Source organism: Microcaecilia unicolor, chromosome 5, assembly GCF_901765095.1.
Source record: "Microcaecilia unicolor chromosome 5, aMicUni1.1, whole genome shotgun sequence".
Taxonomy (NCBI): Eukaryota; Metazoa; Chordata; class Amphibia; order Gymnophiona; family Siphonopidae; genus Microcaecilia; species Microcaecilia unicolor.
The window spans coordinates 9,621,076-9,634,985 of record NC_044035.1 but is presented as its reverse complement, the minus strand read 5'-3'; the positions used below and the strand labels follow the sequence as shown (position 1 = coordinate 9,634,985).

Below are 13,910 nucleotides of genomic sequence, written 5' to 3'. Positions count from 1 at the left end.
TATGACAAAATACTTCAACACTAACAAGGATTTTACATATGATCTGGCCTTCAATCACATTATAAACCATAAAATTATACTGCTTTGTCATGATTTCCCTGTGAAGAAAGTGTTCTGCCCTTTCGCTGGGTGTGATTTGATTGCAGCTTAAACCAGAATACAGAACATCACTAAGACAGAGAACTCTTGAACCAAAATTGTCTTTAATGCATAAGAACTTAAGAGTAGCCATACTGTGTCAGACCAATGGTCCATCTAGCCCAGTATCCTGTTTTCCAAACTGTGGCCAAGCCAGGTCACAAGTACCTAGCAGAAACCCAAATTGAGGCAACATTCCATGTAGAACCCCAAAGAACAGCAAGATTCCAGAATCCTAAAGAGTGACAAGATTCCATGCAGAATCTCAAAGAGTAGGAACATTCCATGTAGAATCCCAAATAGCAAGATTCTAGAATCCTAAAGAGTGACAAGATTCCATGCAGAATCTCAAAGAGTAGCAACAATCCTTACTACAAATCCCATGGCAAGCAGCTGCTTCCCCCTGCCTGTCTCACTATCCCAAACTGGGTAGAGAGAGGGTAGAACAGTAAACAGGTACAAATGGTCAAGAAAAACTGCACAACTGGGCCTTCAGGACTGCGACAGCAGGAGTCCTTTATTTCTGCAAAAGACCCGACAGGGGCCGTATTTCAGTGTGAAAAATGCCTGCCCTCAGGGGTCTATTGATAAATAAAACGTAAATATTACATTAAAATATAAAAGAATAAATCATAAAATATGTTTATGAAAGAGCACATACATATAAAGTACAATAAATACACATCAAGGTCCCACTCAATTTGTAAATAGAGATACGTATGTTGTGGATTATAAATAGCTCCCAGTGATATGTAAATGGGTGGAGATCTGATTAGAGTGTCAATACATACGGATGTGAGCAACACAAAAAGGGAATAAACCAATATAGTGTGAAAAATTGTTGAAATGTAATGTCAAAAGAATCAATCCTATGGTATGTCATCTATCAAGAAAGGGGGAGATAATACTGCCAGTCTTACCCAAGTCATATGTCAAAAAAGTAAGAGACGAACAATGTAAAAACAGGTTCATAAACTCATATAAGACTCCTATTGGAGGGGAGAAAATATATAGGAGAGTAAGGGAGAGAAAAATACATTCCTCAATATTGTAATAAAAACGCATATAAATAAAATATATAGTATTGTGATCTCAAACCCTCCCCCCAAAATAAATGTATTACTTGGCTTGAATCTGTCCAATATAAATCAATTCAACAAAGTGGGCAGAGTTATGCGCCGCTGAGCAAATCTTGTACGGGCTAAGAAAAAAAAAAAACAATTTAAAACGTCACTAAACACATTTTGCACAGGCGCATGTGAATCTAACTTAGGACTATTGAAATGTGGCAACCAATGGGCAGAGTACAGCACCGCTGAACAAATCTTGAACGTGCTAAGAAAACACATTTTCAAATGTCACTAGTCACGTTTAGTATATACGCAGGTGGATCTAACTTAGGACTATAAAAATATACATATGGCGACCAATATCAGAAAACAGAACTTAAAGAAAAGCATATACACATAAGTAGTGCCACACTGGGACAGACTAAAGGTCCATCAAGCCCAGCATCCTGTTTCCAACAGTGGCCAATCCAGGTCACAAATACCTGGCAGAAACCCAAAGAGTAGCAAGATTCCAGAATTCTAAAGAATAACAAGATTCCATGCAGAATTTCAAAGTGTAGCAACATTCCATGTAGAACCACAAAGAGTCGCAAGATTCCATTCAGAATCCCAAGTACATAAGTATTGCCATACTGGGACAGACCAAAGGTCCATCAAGCCCAGCATCCTGTTTCCAACAGTGGCCAATCCAGGTCACAAATACCTGGCAAGATCCCAAAAAAGATCAATTCATTTTATGCTGCTTATCCCAGAAATAAGCAGTGGATTTTCCCCAAGTCAATTTATTTTCAACATTTTTTATTGATGACAAAGCAATATAACACATCCATGACCAAACAGTAGGTCCAATGAAGAAGACAAATAGAAAGTATAAATACATTGCAGCCAGTCATCAATCTTTTTTCCCCCTTATGAGTACCTCCCCCCTCCCTTCCCCTGTTATAGAAACCAGCCTCTTACACCCCCCTCAGTATGACAGCATAAATTCAAACGCATTAACTCCCAGAAATACAACTTTCATATATCCGCTTTATAACAAATAAGCAAAGGCATCGAACTAGAGACAGGTGAGAATGCTGAGTCGAACACCCCCAACCGAGGGAGTCAAAGGGCCTGTGCTCTTATAGCCATCCATCCCCCCACCCCCTCCAGAAGGTGTCTTTATCAGAAAAAGACAAGGTCTGAGATACACCCAAGTGAGACTCCCCCCCCCCCAACTCCTAATCCCCCTTCCCCCCTCCCACGTCTGCTCTACCATCACATTCCCTCTTCCAAAAAGGGAAAGAACCCTTAATCACAGTCAATTGCCACTAGTTGCTGAGGGAGAATTGGACAGCGCTCCCGGTTTGTTCATAATATTACTCCTCGCCTTATGGGACATTGTGTTAATATATCCTGCCCAAGTAAGATAAAAATTGCTTTGTGTTTTAAGATTAAGCAGAGAGTCCTGGAGTTCCATCATAAGTAGGTCATGTAAACGATTCTGCCATTGCCAAAACGAGGGGGGCAATTCCCGAGTCCAATTAACAAGGATGCACTTCATACCAACAAGGAAAGCTTTATGGGCCAATACATTCAGATAAATCGTGCCCCCTCCACTGGAGGCTGACATCCCAATAGAATGCACATAGGCAGCTGTTTTACCTTACACCCTCCAATCCTTTCTAGGAACTTGACTATCCTAATCCAAAAAGCTGTTATAGCCGAACATTTCCAAAAGGCGTGGTAAAAATCATTATGTGCCACCCCACAGCATCTACATTGAGCCCATTCTAAATACCCCATTCGACACATACGTGACTGAGAGGTGTACGCCCGATATATCACTCTAATCCGGCATTCTCAAAGGATTGCGCTCTGTGTCCATTTCAAAACCCCTCTCCAACCCCTCATCAAATCTCGCGGCATGACCTCTTTCTGTAAATCCTCGGACCACCTTGCTGCCACTTGTTTGAGGTCTTCCTGCGGTCGGGCCATTAGCAATCTTTTATGTAATAGAGAAATCGAAATAGGATCCCCTGACACCATCTCAAATAAATTCTCCAGCTTAGTGATCAAATCAACACCGAGCACTGTTCGGGGTAGGGAAGCTATATAGTGTTTAGCCTGTTCATTTCCCCAAGTCAATTTAATAATGGTCTATGAACTTTTCCTTTAGGAAGCCAGCCAGATCTTTTTCAAACCCAACTAAGCTAACTGCCTTTATCACATTCTCTGGCAACTAATTCCAGAGTTTAATTACATGCCGAGTGCAGAAAATTTTCTCAGATTCGTATTAAATGTACTACTTTGTAGTTTGATCGCGTGCCCTCTAGTCCTAGAATTTTTGGAAAGAGTAGACAAACGATTCACGTCTACCCGTTCCACTCCACTCATTATTTTATAGACATCTATCATATCTCCCCTCAGCCGTCTTTTCTCCAAGCTGAAATGACTTAGACGCTTCAGCCTTTCCTCATAGGGAAGTCGTCCCACCCCATCATTTTCGTCGCCCTTCTCTGTACCTTTTCTAATTCCACTATACCTTTTTTGAGATGCGGTGACCAAAATTGAACACAATACTCGAGGTGCGGTTGCACCATGGAGCGATACATAGGCATTATAACGTCCTCACTTTTGTTTTCCACTCCTTTCCTAATAATGCCTAACATTCTATTTGTTATGCATCATTCAAACATCCATCCTGCAATTCTCGTAGAGCTTCAGTATAAAAAAAAGTCCATACTGCCATCTTAGTACATCATTCATGATTAAGGCAACGGATTCCAGGCAAGGTTACCAAACATTGCTACGTAAAGTACCGATAAATAGTATAGAAAGCATAATCACTATTTATTTAGATTTTACTCACACCTTTTTCAGTAGTAGCTCAAGGCGAGTTACATTCAGGTACTCTGGACATTTCTCTGTCCCTGGAGGGCTCACAATCTAAGTTTGTACCTGAGGCAATGGAGGGTTAAGTGACTTGCCCAAGATCACAAGGAGCAGCAGTGGTATTTGAACCGGCCACCTCTGGATTGCAAGACCAGTGCTCTAACCACTAGGTCACTCCTCCACTCCATTGAAAAGTACTAGCAGAGACTCCCTTTTACTAAGGCGCACTGATGTTTTCAGTGCGCACTAAACGTTAGAGACACCAATGCATTCCTACGGGCATCTCTAACGTTTAGCGCACACCCAATTTCAGCGTGCGCTAAAAACGTGAGTGCACCTTAGTAAAAGACCTCCTTAATCAGGCCCCCAGAGACTGCAGGTTTGGCTGGCGCTGCCTGCCCTGCTTCCCTCTCCCTCATGCTTCGTTTGAATGAAATTGAGCATCCGCGCCAGCTTTGCACACGCTCAATTTCAGTAAAACCAAGCACGCGTGCAGGTGCGGGAAAGCGGAGCAGGCAGTGCGGCATGATCAGCAAAGGAAGGTTTCTGCTGGCGGGGCTTGGGGACCCCGCCAGCCCAGGTATGCGGTGTTGGGGTGGAAGCAAACAGCAGTGGGGGTGGGGCTAAATGTGCCCCCTCAAGGTCTGGCTATGCCTTTGGTGCTATGGGTGGGTAGAAGAGGGCCCAGCCGGGAAGCATGGAGAGCTCATTCCATAACCAGGGTGGACCAAAGGTGGGGGTCACTGCTGGAGGAGAGTCAGATCAAGAGGGATGTGAGCCCAGAAAAGTAAACCAAGTTAAAGAAGAGGAGTACAACCTTTGGGGGGGGGGGGGGGGGGAGAAATCTCTCTCTGCAGGATAGCCACAGACAGAAGAAGTTGTAAATATAACTACTACTAACATTTGTATAGCGCTACCAGGCGTACGCAGCGCTGAACATGACACACACAGAGACAGTCCCTGCTCAAAGACCTTACTATCTAGGTAAAAACAGACAGACAAGACATTTACGGGCAAGGGAATTACTACTAATCTTGTAAATAAAATTCAGGGAAGGAAAAGAAAGTTCCCCTTTGAGAACAACAACAAGGAATACTTTGGATTGCTAATTTGCCAGTTGCAAGAGTTCAAATAAAGAGTTTGCATTTGTATGAGACTTTGAGGTGTATTTTCAGAGCATTTAGACTTACAAATTTCCATAGTAACCTAAGTGCTTTGAAAATGAGCCCCTTTGAGTAATACCTGGCTTGTGGAAGAGAGATTGCTGAGGGAACCCATCAGCTCCAGAGGGTAAAGTATACCCTCTCAAACCCCCAGATCGCACTATTCTGGACCACTGACCCACTCCCAATTTTGACTGCATGTGTGCTGGAACTGAAGAGTGAGGGGAGATTGGACCAAAATGGGAAGCCGGGCTGGGGCCGGAGCTAGGACTCGGGTGAGACCCGGGGTTACACAAACTTTCATGGTCGATATTCTGGCTGGATGTGTCTAGAGGACTGGGCTCAGAATCACCGGTTTAGGAACATAAGAACCACAAAACTGGTCGAGACTACCCTGCTGCATCCTGCCTCTGACACCATCGGAAGCTGAGCACATGGCCATCTGCCCATCTGCTCTCAGACTGCCAGTTTAGGGGATCAGTTAAACCCAGAGTGCACCAAAATCTGAAACAAGATAAACATCTTGCACTTTCTGACATGTAAAATGCTTTTCAGTAACTGAAAACCCAGCTGGATGTCGGTGTCCGAGAGTCTTTTGTATCTTTTTGTTCTGAGTGGAGATTTTGTGCGTTGACGACTAATCTAGGAATACATATTGAATAACAAATTCCTAGACCCCTGATGCAGGGTGGGTAGGCCGAAACCCAAGTCGTGTCTGGTCTCCATCAGTGTTTTTGAAGAATTTTTCAATAAAGATATCTCTGAACACCATCTGCGAGAGGCTCCTTTGCTCTACTGTTTCTTGCTGGATGCCTTCCCTCCAGTGGAGTATTTTACCTTCTGTTTGTGACTGTTGCGATTACTTATACCCAATTATGAAGCTTTCAGTTTCTGGTTCCTGAAGCCGCCTTTCCTGAAGCTCTTCAGCTTGGAGAAAAGGCGGCTGAGGGGGTCTATAAAATAATGAGTGGAGTTGAACGGGTAGATGTGAAGCGTCTGTTCACGCTTTCCAAAAATACTAGGACTAGGGGGCATGCGATGAAGCTACAATGTAGTAAATTTTAAAACGAATCGGAGAAAATATTTCACCACTCAACGTGTAATTAAACTCTGGAATTTGTTGCCAGAGAATGTGGTAAAGGCGGTTAGCTTAACGGAGTTTAAAAAAGGTTTGGCCGGCTTCCTAAAGAAAAAGTCCATAGACCGTTATTAAATGGACTTGGGGAAAATCCACTATTTCTGGGGTAAGCAGTATAAAATGTTTTGTACATTTTTGGGATCTTGCCAGGTGTTTGTGACCTGGATTGGCCACTGTTGGAACCAGGATGCTGGGCTCGATGGACCTTTGGTCTTTCCCAGTATGGCAATATTTATGTCTGGCCTGTATAACCTCATCTGTTCCTTACAAATACCCGCATGTACTTCTCTCTGTTTGTTTACATTGCTGTTTCTGTTCATAGAATAAACATTAGGGGACTTTAAACAAAAAAAGGGTATTTGTTTAATATAATTTTCCATCAGGCTCCTAGAATATATGACCATCTCCCCTTCTCTTCAGAAATGCAAACATATTTATGCAGCCACAGGAACTGCTCTCCCTCCCCAGAATCAGTAGATTTCCAGTGCAACTTTCAGATTTTCTTTCCAAAACTTCCAAGTTATCCAGTTCCACGGGTGAGATTCTAAGCCAGTCCTGTATTTATGAAAACCTCATCCTCATGGGACCTACAGCACAGATTTTTAAATGGGTAGAATCTTGGACTACAAATCCCACACTGCTTTGGGGTGAGAGTTTAATACCAGAAGTGGCCAAAAATGTCTCCCTCTGGGAACTGGGTAACTTGGCAGCTCTGCCTCTACGGCAGTGAAAGAGATTCTTTCGGTTATGTCTCTGCCCCTAGAAAGCAGCGACTCAATACACCAGCATTAAGCTCGGCAGTGAGAGGGTATTGTAAAGAGCTGTAATATCTTTGCCTGTCATTTTCACCCACCCCTTGGGTCCCGCCCAGTCGCCAGTGCAGGGATGGAGCAGTGGAGATGCAGCAGCAACCGAGGAATGCTGAGGTCTGATGAATTCAACGGGGAGGGGGCAGCGATATCCTAATTCTGCTTCTGGAGGAGGGCACGGAGTGCGCTTCAAGGACATCCTCAAGGTCGGCATTAAAGGCATGCAATATTAACATCACTTCATGGGAGACTATTGCCCGGGACTGCCTGGGATGGAGGAAACATCTGTCAGATCAATGGTCAAAATCTCACAAGGACAGCAGGAGGTAGAAAAGTGAGAACAGTCAAAACTGCATATCCTGGGCTGACCTAAGGACCCATCCCACTAGGAAGCAAGACCTTGAACTGTGACAAGAGTCTGCTGATCCCAGATGGACCTAATCAGCTACTGCAGACCATGATCCTCAGCTGCACAGTACTGCCGAACAGGTTCACTTGGAACAAAACCAGAAGCAAGAACCTGCGTATGAACTCTCCTCTCTCCCTATTAAGATATGGGGAGGGGCAATGCAGCTGGCCAGTGCAAGGTTTCCTAAGACACACATGTAAAAGAAAAGAATCACTCCCTAATGCAGTTTGCAAACTGAATGCCAATTCTCTGTGTGCAGATAATATGTCGAAGTGCAGTGGACATGCGGCCAAAACGGATCGGAGCTAGCAGCAGCAGCCATGTTCAGCTGCACATGAAATTTGCATCGGCACTAGAATGACATTGCACATGTACTTAAGTGTATACTCTAGTGGAGCCTCCTCTACTTCTATCCCACTGTCAGCTGGTGTACCCCAGGGATCCGTCCTTGGACCTCTTCTTTTCTCCATCTATACCTCTTCCTTTGGTACTCTGATCTCATCCATAGTTTTCAGTATCATCTTTACGCTGATGACATCTGATCTACCTCTCCACACCATAAATCTCAGCCGAAATCCAGGCCAAAGTATCAGCCTGCCTGTCTGACATTGCTGCCTGGATGTCTCAGCGCCATCTGAAACTAAACATGACCAAGACTGAGCTTCTTATCTTTCCCCCTAAACCAACTTCTCTTCCCCCATTCTCCATTTCTGTGGATAACACTCTCATCCTTCCTGTCTCATCAGCTCGTAACCTTGGGGTCATCTTCGACTCCTCCCTCTCCCTCTCCGCACATATTCAACAGACTGCTAAAACCTGTCATTTCTTTCTCTATATCATCACCAAAATTCGCCCTTTCCTTTCTGAGCACACTACCAGAACCCTCCATCAACACTTGTATCACCTCTCGCTTAGACTATTGCAACTTGCTTCTCACAGGTCCCCCACTTAGCCATCTATCTCCCCTTCAATGGCATTCTTTGGTCGGCTGCCACCTAGGGCAGATCGCCGCCATGCACCCCCTTCCCCAGGTGCAGCATTATCCCCTCTGTTGCATCACCTCCAAACATCCCCCCCTGGGTGCACTGCTCTTACCTCCTGTGGTGCTGGAAGCAGCCGTGTGGCTGTGGGCTCTGCTCGTCTCCTGCTCCTTCTTCCCTGGAACAGGAAGTAACATCAGAGGAAGCAGGGAACCTGCAGAGCCGAAGGCACAGCTGCTCCCTGTACCTCCCCCTGCAGAATGAACTCAGGGCAGACTGCCCCCACTGCCCCGCCCTCAGTACGCCACTGCTCCCCTTCAATCTGTTCAAATTCTGCTGCACGACTAATATTCTTCCAGTGTCGTTATGCTCATATTAGCCCTCTCCTCAAGTCACTTCACTGGCTTCCTATCCGTTTCTGCATACAGTTCAAACTCCTCTTATTGACCTATAAGTGCATTCACTCTGCAGCTCCTCAGTACCTCTCCACTCTCATCTCTCCCTACATTTCTCCCCGGGAACTCCGTTCACTGGGTAAATCTCTCTTATCTTCACCCTTCTCCTCCACTTCCAACTCCAGACTCTGTTCCTTTTATCTTTCTGAACCCTATGCCTGGAATAGACTTCCTGAGCTGGTACATCAAGCTCCATCTCTGGTGCAGGGGCGTAGCCAGACACCCAATTTTGGGTGGGCCTGGGCCTAAGATGGGTGGGTAAAAGAACTCCGCCCTGTTGCACAAGTGATTTGGTCTCTCCCTCTCTCGCCTGCATGCCATATGGTCTCTCAAACATCCCCTCCCCCGCATACCTTTTAAATAGCAGATTTTCACCTTCAGCGAACAGCAACTAATACACACCGCATGTTGGCCCCACAGCCTTCCCTCTGATGCAACTTCCTGTTTCTGCATAGGCGGGAATACATCACAGAGAATTCTTTGGGGCCGGTGCAAGCAGTATGTATCAGTCTCTGCTCTCTGCAAGCGAAGATCTGCTATTTACAAGGTATGCAGGAGGGACGGTTGTTGGGAGTTTTCAGCTGGTGGGGCTCGGGGATCCCTGCCAGCCACATCATAGGTGTGCTGCTACTGGATGGGCCTAAGCCCAAAGTGGGTGGGCCTGGGCCCACCCTTGGCTACGCCACTGCTCTGGTGTCTTCAAATCTAGGCTAAAAGCTCGTCTTTTTTGATGCTGCTTTTAATTCCTAACCTTTACTCACTTGTTTAGTACCCATGTTTTCTCATTCCCACCTTAGTCATTCCCTTATCTCTTATTTGTTCTGTTTGTCTGTCCTAATTACATTGTGAGCTCTGTCGAGCAGGGACTGTCTCTTTAAGTGCAGTGTACAGCGCTGCATCTGTCTAGTAGCGCTATAGAAATAAATAGTAGTAGTAGTCTTTGGGATTCCGGAATCTTGCTCCTCTTTGTCCTTATCCATTATTTGTCCTGTTTGTCTGTCCTAATTAGATTGTGAGCTCTTTTGAGCAAGGATTGTCTCTTTATGTCCAGTGTACAGCGCTGCGTATGTCTAGTGATAAGTAGTAGGAGAAGCAGCAGACGTGCCATTCTGTGCATAACATTTTGCAATACTAGTTTAACAGTTTAAGAGCAGAATAGTGTTCCAGAACACACGCTGATGTATCTGCATGCAGCTCCGGGTGCCTATAGACAATTTTGCAAATACAAATATCTGTGAACAGTCCAGCTCCTCATCATCAAGGAAACCAGAATATGCTGTGGGTGCTTTATGTTCACCGATAAAAGTGAAGAATCGGGCATATAATCCTCACCCGTGCTGACCACAGCAGAATGAGCTAACCCTGTGCTCCTGGTCAGGGCTTGCGTTGCAACCCCAGCATCAGCAAACCTTGCCTTCAGGTCTTTTGCACACTTCTCTGCATCCGGATGAAATGGCTCCGGACCTTTATTACCACGCAATTATAATATGCAGAGCACAATAGCATGCTATTATTATAAGCAGAACGCTGTCATCTGCCCGACCACTTGCAAAGATTACGCTGGCATTAAACCCCTTCCTGCATTTTACACCAGGATTTTGAGCAGAATTTTATTGCAGAAACATCATGCTAACGTCTGCAGGGCTTCGCTCTATACTGCACTGGCCCCTGAGTTTGAGACTGGAGATCTGGAGGGGGACGAAAGGACAAGCTAATCTTCAGGTTTGGTTGCTGGAGAGAAGCAGAATGCAATGGTCCCAAAGGACTGGGGGTGGGGGGGGGGGGGAATCTTTTACAGAGCTGTTGGTGACTTTTGGAAGCAATTTATCCAACCTTCCTGCTTACAAGCTAACAGCTGGGATTCCAAGGGAAATCAGTGACTTCCTGAGAGACAGAACATGGGAAGAAGCTCTGTAGGTGAGCTGTTTGCGCCACATTTTTCAAGTCCTGGACTTTCATGCAAAGGGGGGTTGGGGGGGGGGGGGGGGGGTCAGCATCAGACCTCAGGCTAGGGACATCCTTCACCTCTGTTTGCTCCAGCAGTAGGATCCATACATCAGGGACACAAAATCCCACCCATGTCCTGGAGGTACATGGTAAAAAATTATTGGGCTCTGGGTCACCCAAAAGGGAGCCCTAAACTCATGTTTCAGTCCAACCCGATGGGCCTCATGCTCGTCCTCGGCACCCCTTGTCACCAGTTGGCAATACCCCCCAATAATCCCCAAGAGATTTGCTTATATCTATCTAAACACATATGACACATATTCATTAAGTGTATCCTGAAAAGAGGACAGAGGGGCCTCAGGATTGGTTTGAGACCCACTCCTTCCCTTTCATTACAAGCTAGAAGGTTTAAGAAATTGGCTATGTGGGGAGGGGGGGCAGATGGTTCAGTGACAAGAGCTGCATAGGAACAGGAACAGGCTCTGGGTTTGATTTATGGGGATGGACTTCGGCCTCATGCTGTGACTGCTGATGCTGTGAACACAGTGAACAGCTTCTGGGAAGAGGGAAGCCTGAGCCATTATGAAACAGCAACCCCTAGTGGCCAGACTTAGAGCCCACGTTAGCCAAACTCTGGAAAAAGTGGCAGTCCTTGACTCCAGGGCTGGTGTTAGGTAAGAAGGGACCCTGGGAAGATACTGAGAAGGGGACCCCTGAGCCCACCTGCAAGCTATGCTTCAGGCAGACTTGGGGACCTCTTGTGACATGGGGGCCCAGGGCAATTGCCCTGTTTACTACACCCTAACGCCAGCCCTGCTCGGCCCCTGGGCAGGATACAAAATAGGGGAAATCCTTCCAGGTAGAGTGTCAGGTCTCTACCAGGTCACAGACCGAGCTCATCCCAAGATAGTGGGTGGAGCATAGGACACAGACCAAGCTCACCCCAAGAGACACTTGGCGGGACACAGGACACAGACCAAGCTCACCCCAAGAGACAGTGGGCGGGGCATAGGACAAAGACCAAGCTCACCACAAAAAAGATAGTGGGAGGGGCACAGGGCACAGACTGAATTCACCCCGAGACAGTGGGTGGGGCATAGGACACAGACCGAGCTCACCCCAATAGACAGTGGGTGGGGCAAAGGACACAGACCAAGCTCACCCCGAGATAGTAGCTGGGGCATAGGACAGTCCGAGCTCACCCCAATACAGTGGGCGGGGCATAGGACACAGGCCAAGCTCACCCTGAAAAAGATAGTGGGAGGGGCACAGACTGAATTCACCCTGAGACAGTGGGTGGGGCACAGACTGAGCTCACCCCAAGAGAGACTGTGGGTGGGGCATAGGACACAGACCGAGCTCACCCCAAGAGACAGTGGGCGGGGCATAGGACATAGACCGAGCTCACCCCGAGACAATGGGCAGAGCATAGGACACAGTCCAAGCTCACCCCAAGAGAGTAGGCGAGGCATAGGACACAGACCGAGCTCACCCCGAGACAGTGGGTTGGGCACAGACTGAGCTCACCCCGAAAGAGATAGTGGGTGGGGCACAGGACACAGACCAAGCTCACCCCAAAACAGTAAAGGTGTGGGGCACAGCCAGATTCAGCATACCTCAAGAGAGATGGAGGCATGGGTGGGGCATGAACTGAGACCGCACACTCCAGGAGAAAGGGGAGAATGGGACATGGACTAAGACTTAGCACACCCCAAGAGAGGGGGCTTGGGGCATGGACTGAGATAGAACACCCTTAGAGAGAGCAGCATACCCCAGGAGAGAGAGGATGAGGGGAACAGACAGGCAACACATGCACATCCCAAAAGTGCAGGGAGTGGGGACATAGATTGAGAGAGCATTACCCAGAGAAGGGGGGGGGGGGGTATGGGGCATGGACCCCGGGAGAAAGTGGGGAATGGGACTGAAACTTAGCACATCCTGAGAGGGGACATGGAGATTGAGACTGCACACTCCAGGAGAGAGGGGGGTGGGGCACAGGGCTACAACTCACTCAGCACTATATTGCAAATAAAGACCTGGCGTTTTTTTTTACTTGCAAGTTATCCCTGGTGAGATTTAGGGATATAAAATCCAGTCACTGATTCTTGAAGTGTGTCATGAGGATATATTTTGTGTGTAGATCAGGTTGCGGTGCTGGGCGGAATTTTCTTCTTTGTCATGGTTATAATCCCAATACGTACATATTTTCCAGCCTATAGTTATCGGGAAGCGCTTCAGGGTTAGAAGCTCAAACGATCCCAGTATCCGCAGTAGGGGGAGGGGAAGATGCAGCGAGGGGCACTGCCCCGCCCGGACACCCTGCAGGGGGGGGGGGGCACAAGGGGAGCCCAACGAGGGAAAACAGTCACGATGTAAAGCTCATCTAGGCGCTGCCCACCGGGGGAGGGGGTACCGGCTGAGTTTACCTCTCCCCCCCCCCCCCTGGTTCTGCCTCTTGCGGCACTGCGATCCCTCCCCCCCCCCACCTTACCTGCACGGCGGCTCTCAATGGGGGGCTCCGGGCCGGACATGGCTGGGATTCGGGCTCCAGGCTCTGCTGCCCTGGGAAGAATCCAAGCGGAGAGAGAGAGACCGAGATTACGGAGCTGAGCCGAGGAGAGGGGGCGGAGCTCCGAAGTGCAGGAACCGCCCCCTGCCCCTCCCCCAATCTTATTCTCTTCCCAACCCTCAGATCCTATTATCTGTACTTGGTAGAACTACGACACCTGTGAAGGGCAGTTCTGCAAATACCCCACGCTCTCTCCCAGCAGGTCCCTGGAAGATTCACACTCGAAATCTGTACCTGAGGCAATGGAGTAGCAGCAGGATTTGAACTGGGTTCAGGGCTCCAAACTCTAGGCTACGCTTCCACTTGCTCATGGTTGGTAAATGTTTCAAATAAATAAATTCCTATATGCAACTATCTT

The 13,910-nt window shown here is 47.2% G+C and overlaps 1 protein-coding gene across 1 annotated transcript in view; it reads right to left on the bottom strand.

Moving 5' to 3' along the window:
• Positions 1 to 13,598, bottom strand: part of HSPA12A (heat shock protein family A (Hsp70) member 12A) — a 140,979-nt gene extending 127,381 nt beyond the window's left edge. The window contains exon 1 of the mRNA XM_030202649.1: positions 13,475 to 13,598. Within this exon, the coding sequence (XP_030058509.1) occupies positions 13,475 to 13,514 (40 nt within the window). The 5' untranslated portion in view covers positions 13,515 to 13,598. The remainder of the gene's footprint in view (positions 1 to 13,474) is intronic.
• Positions 13,599 to 13,910: the final 312 nt, after the last annotated feature.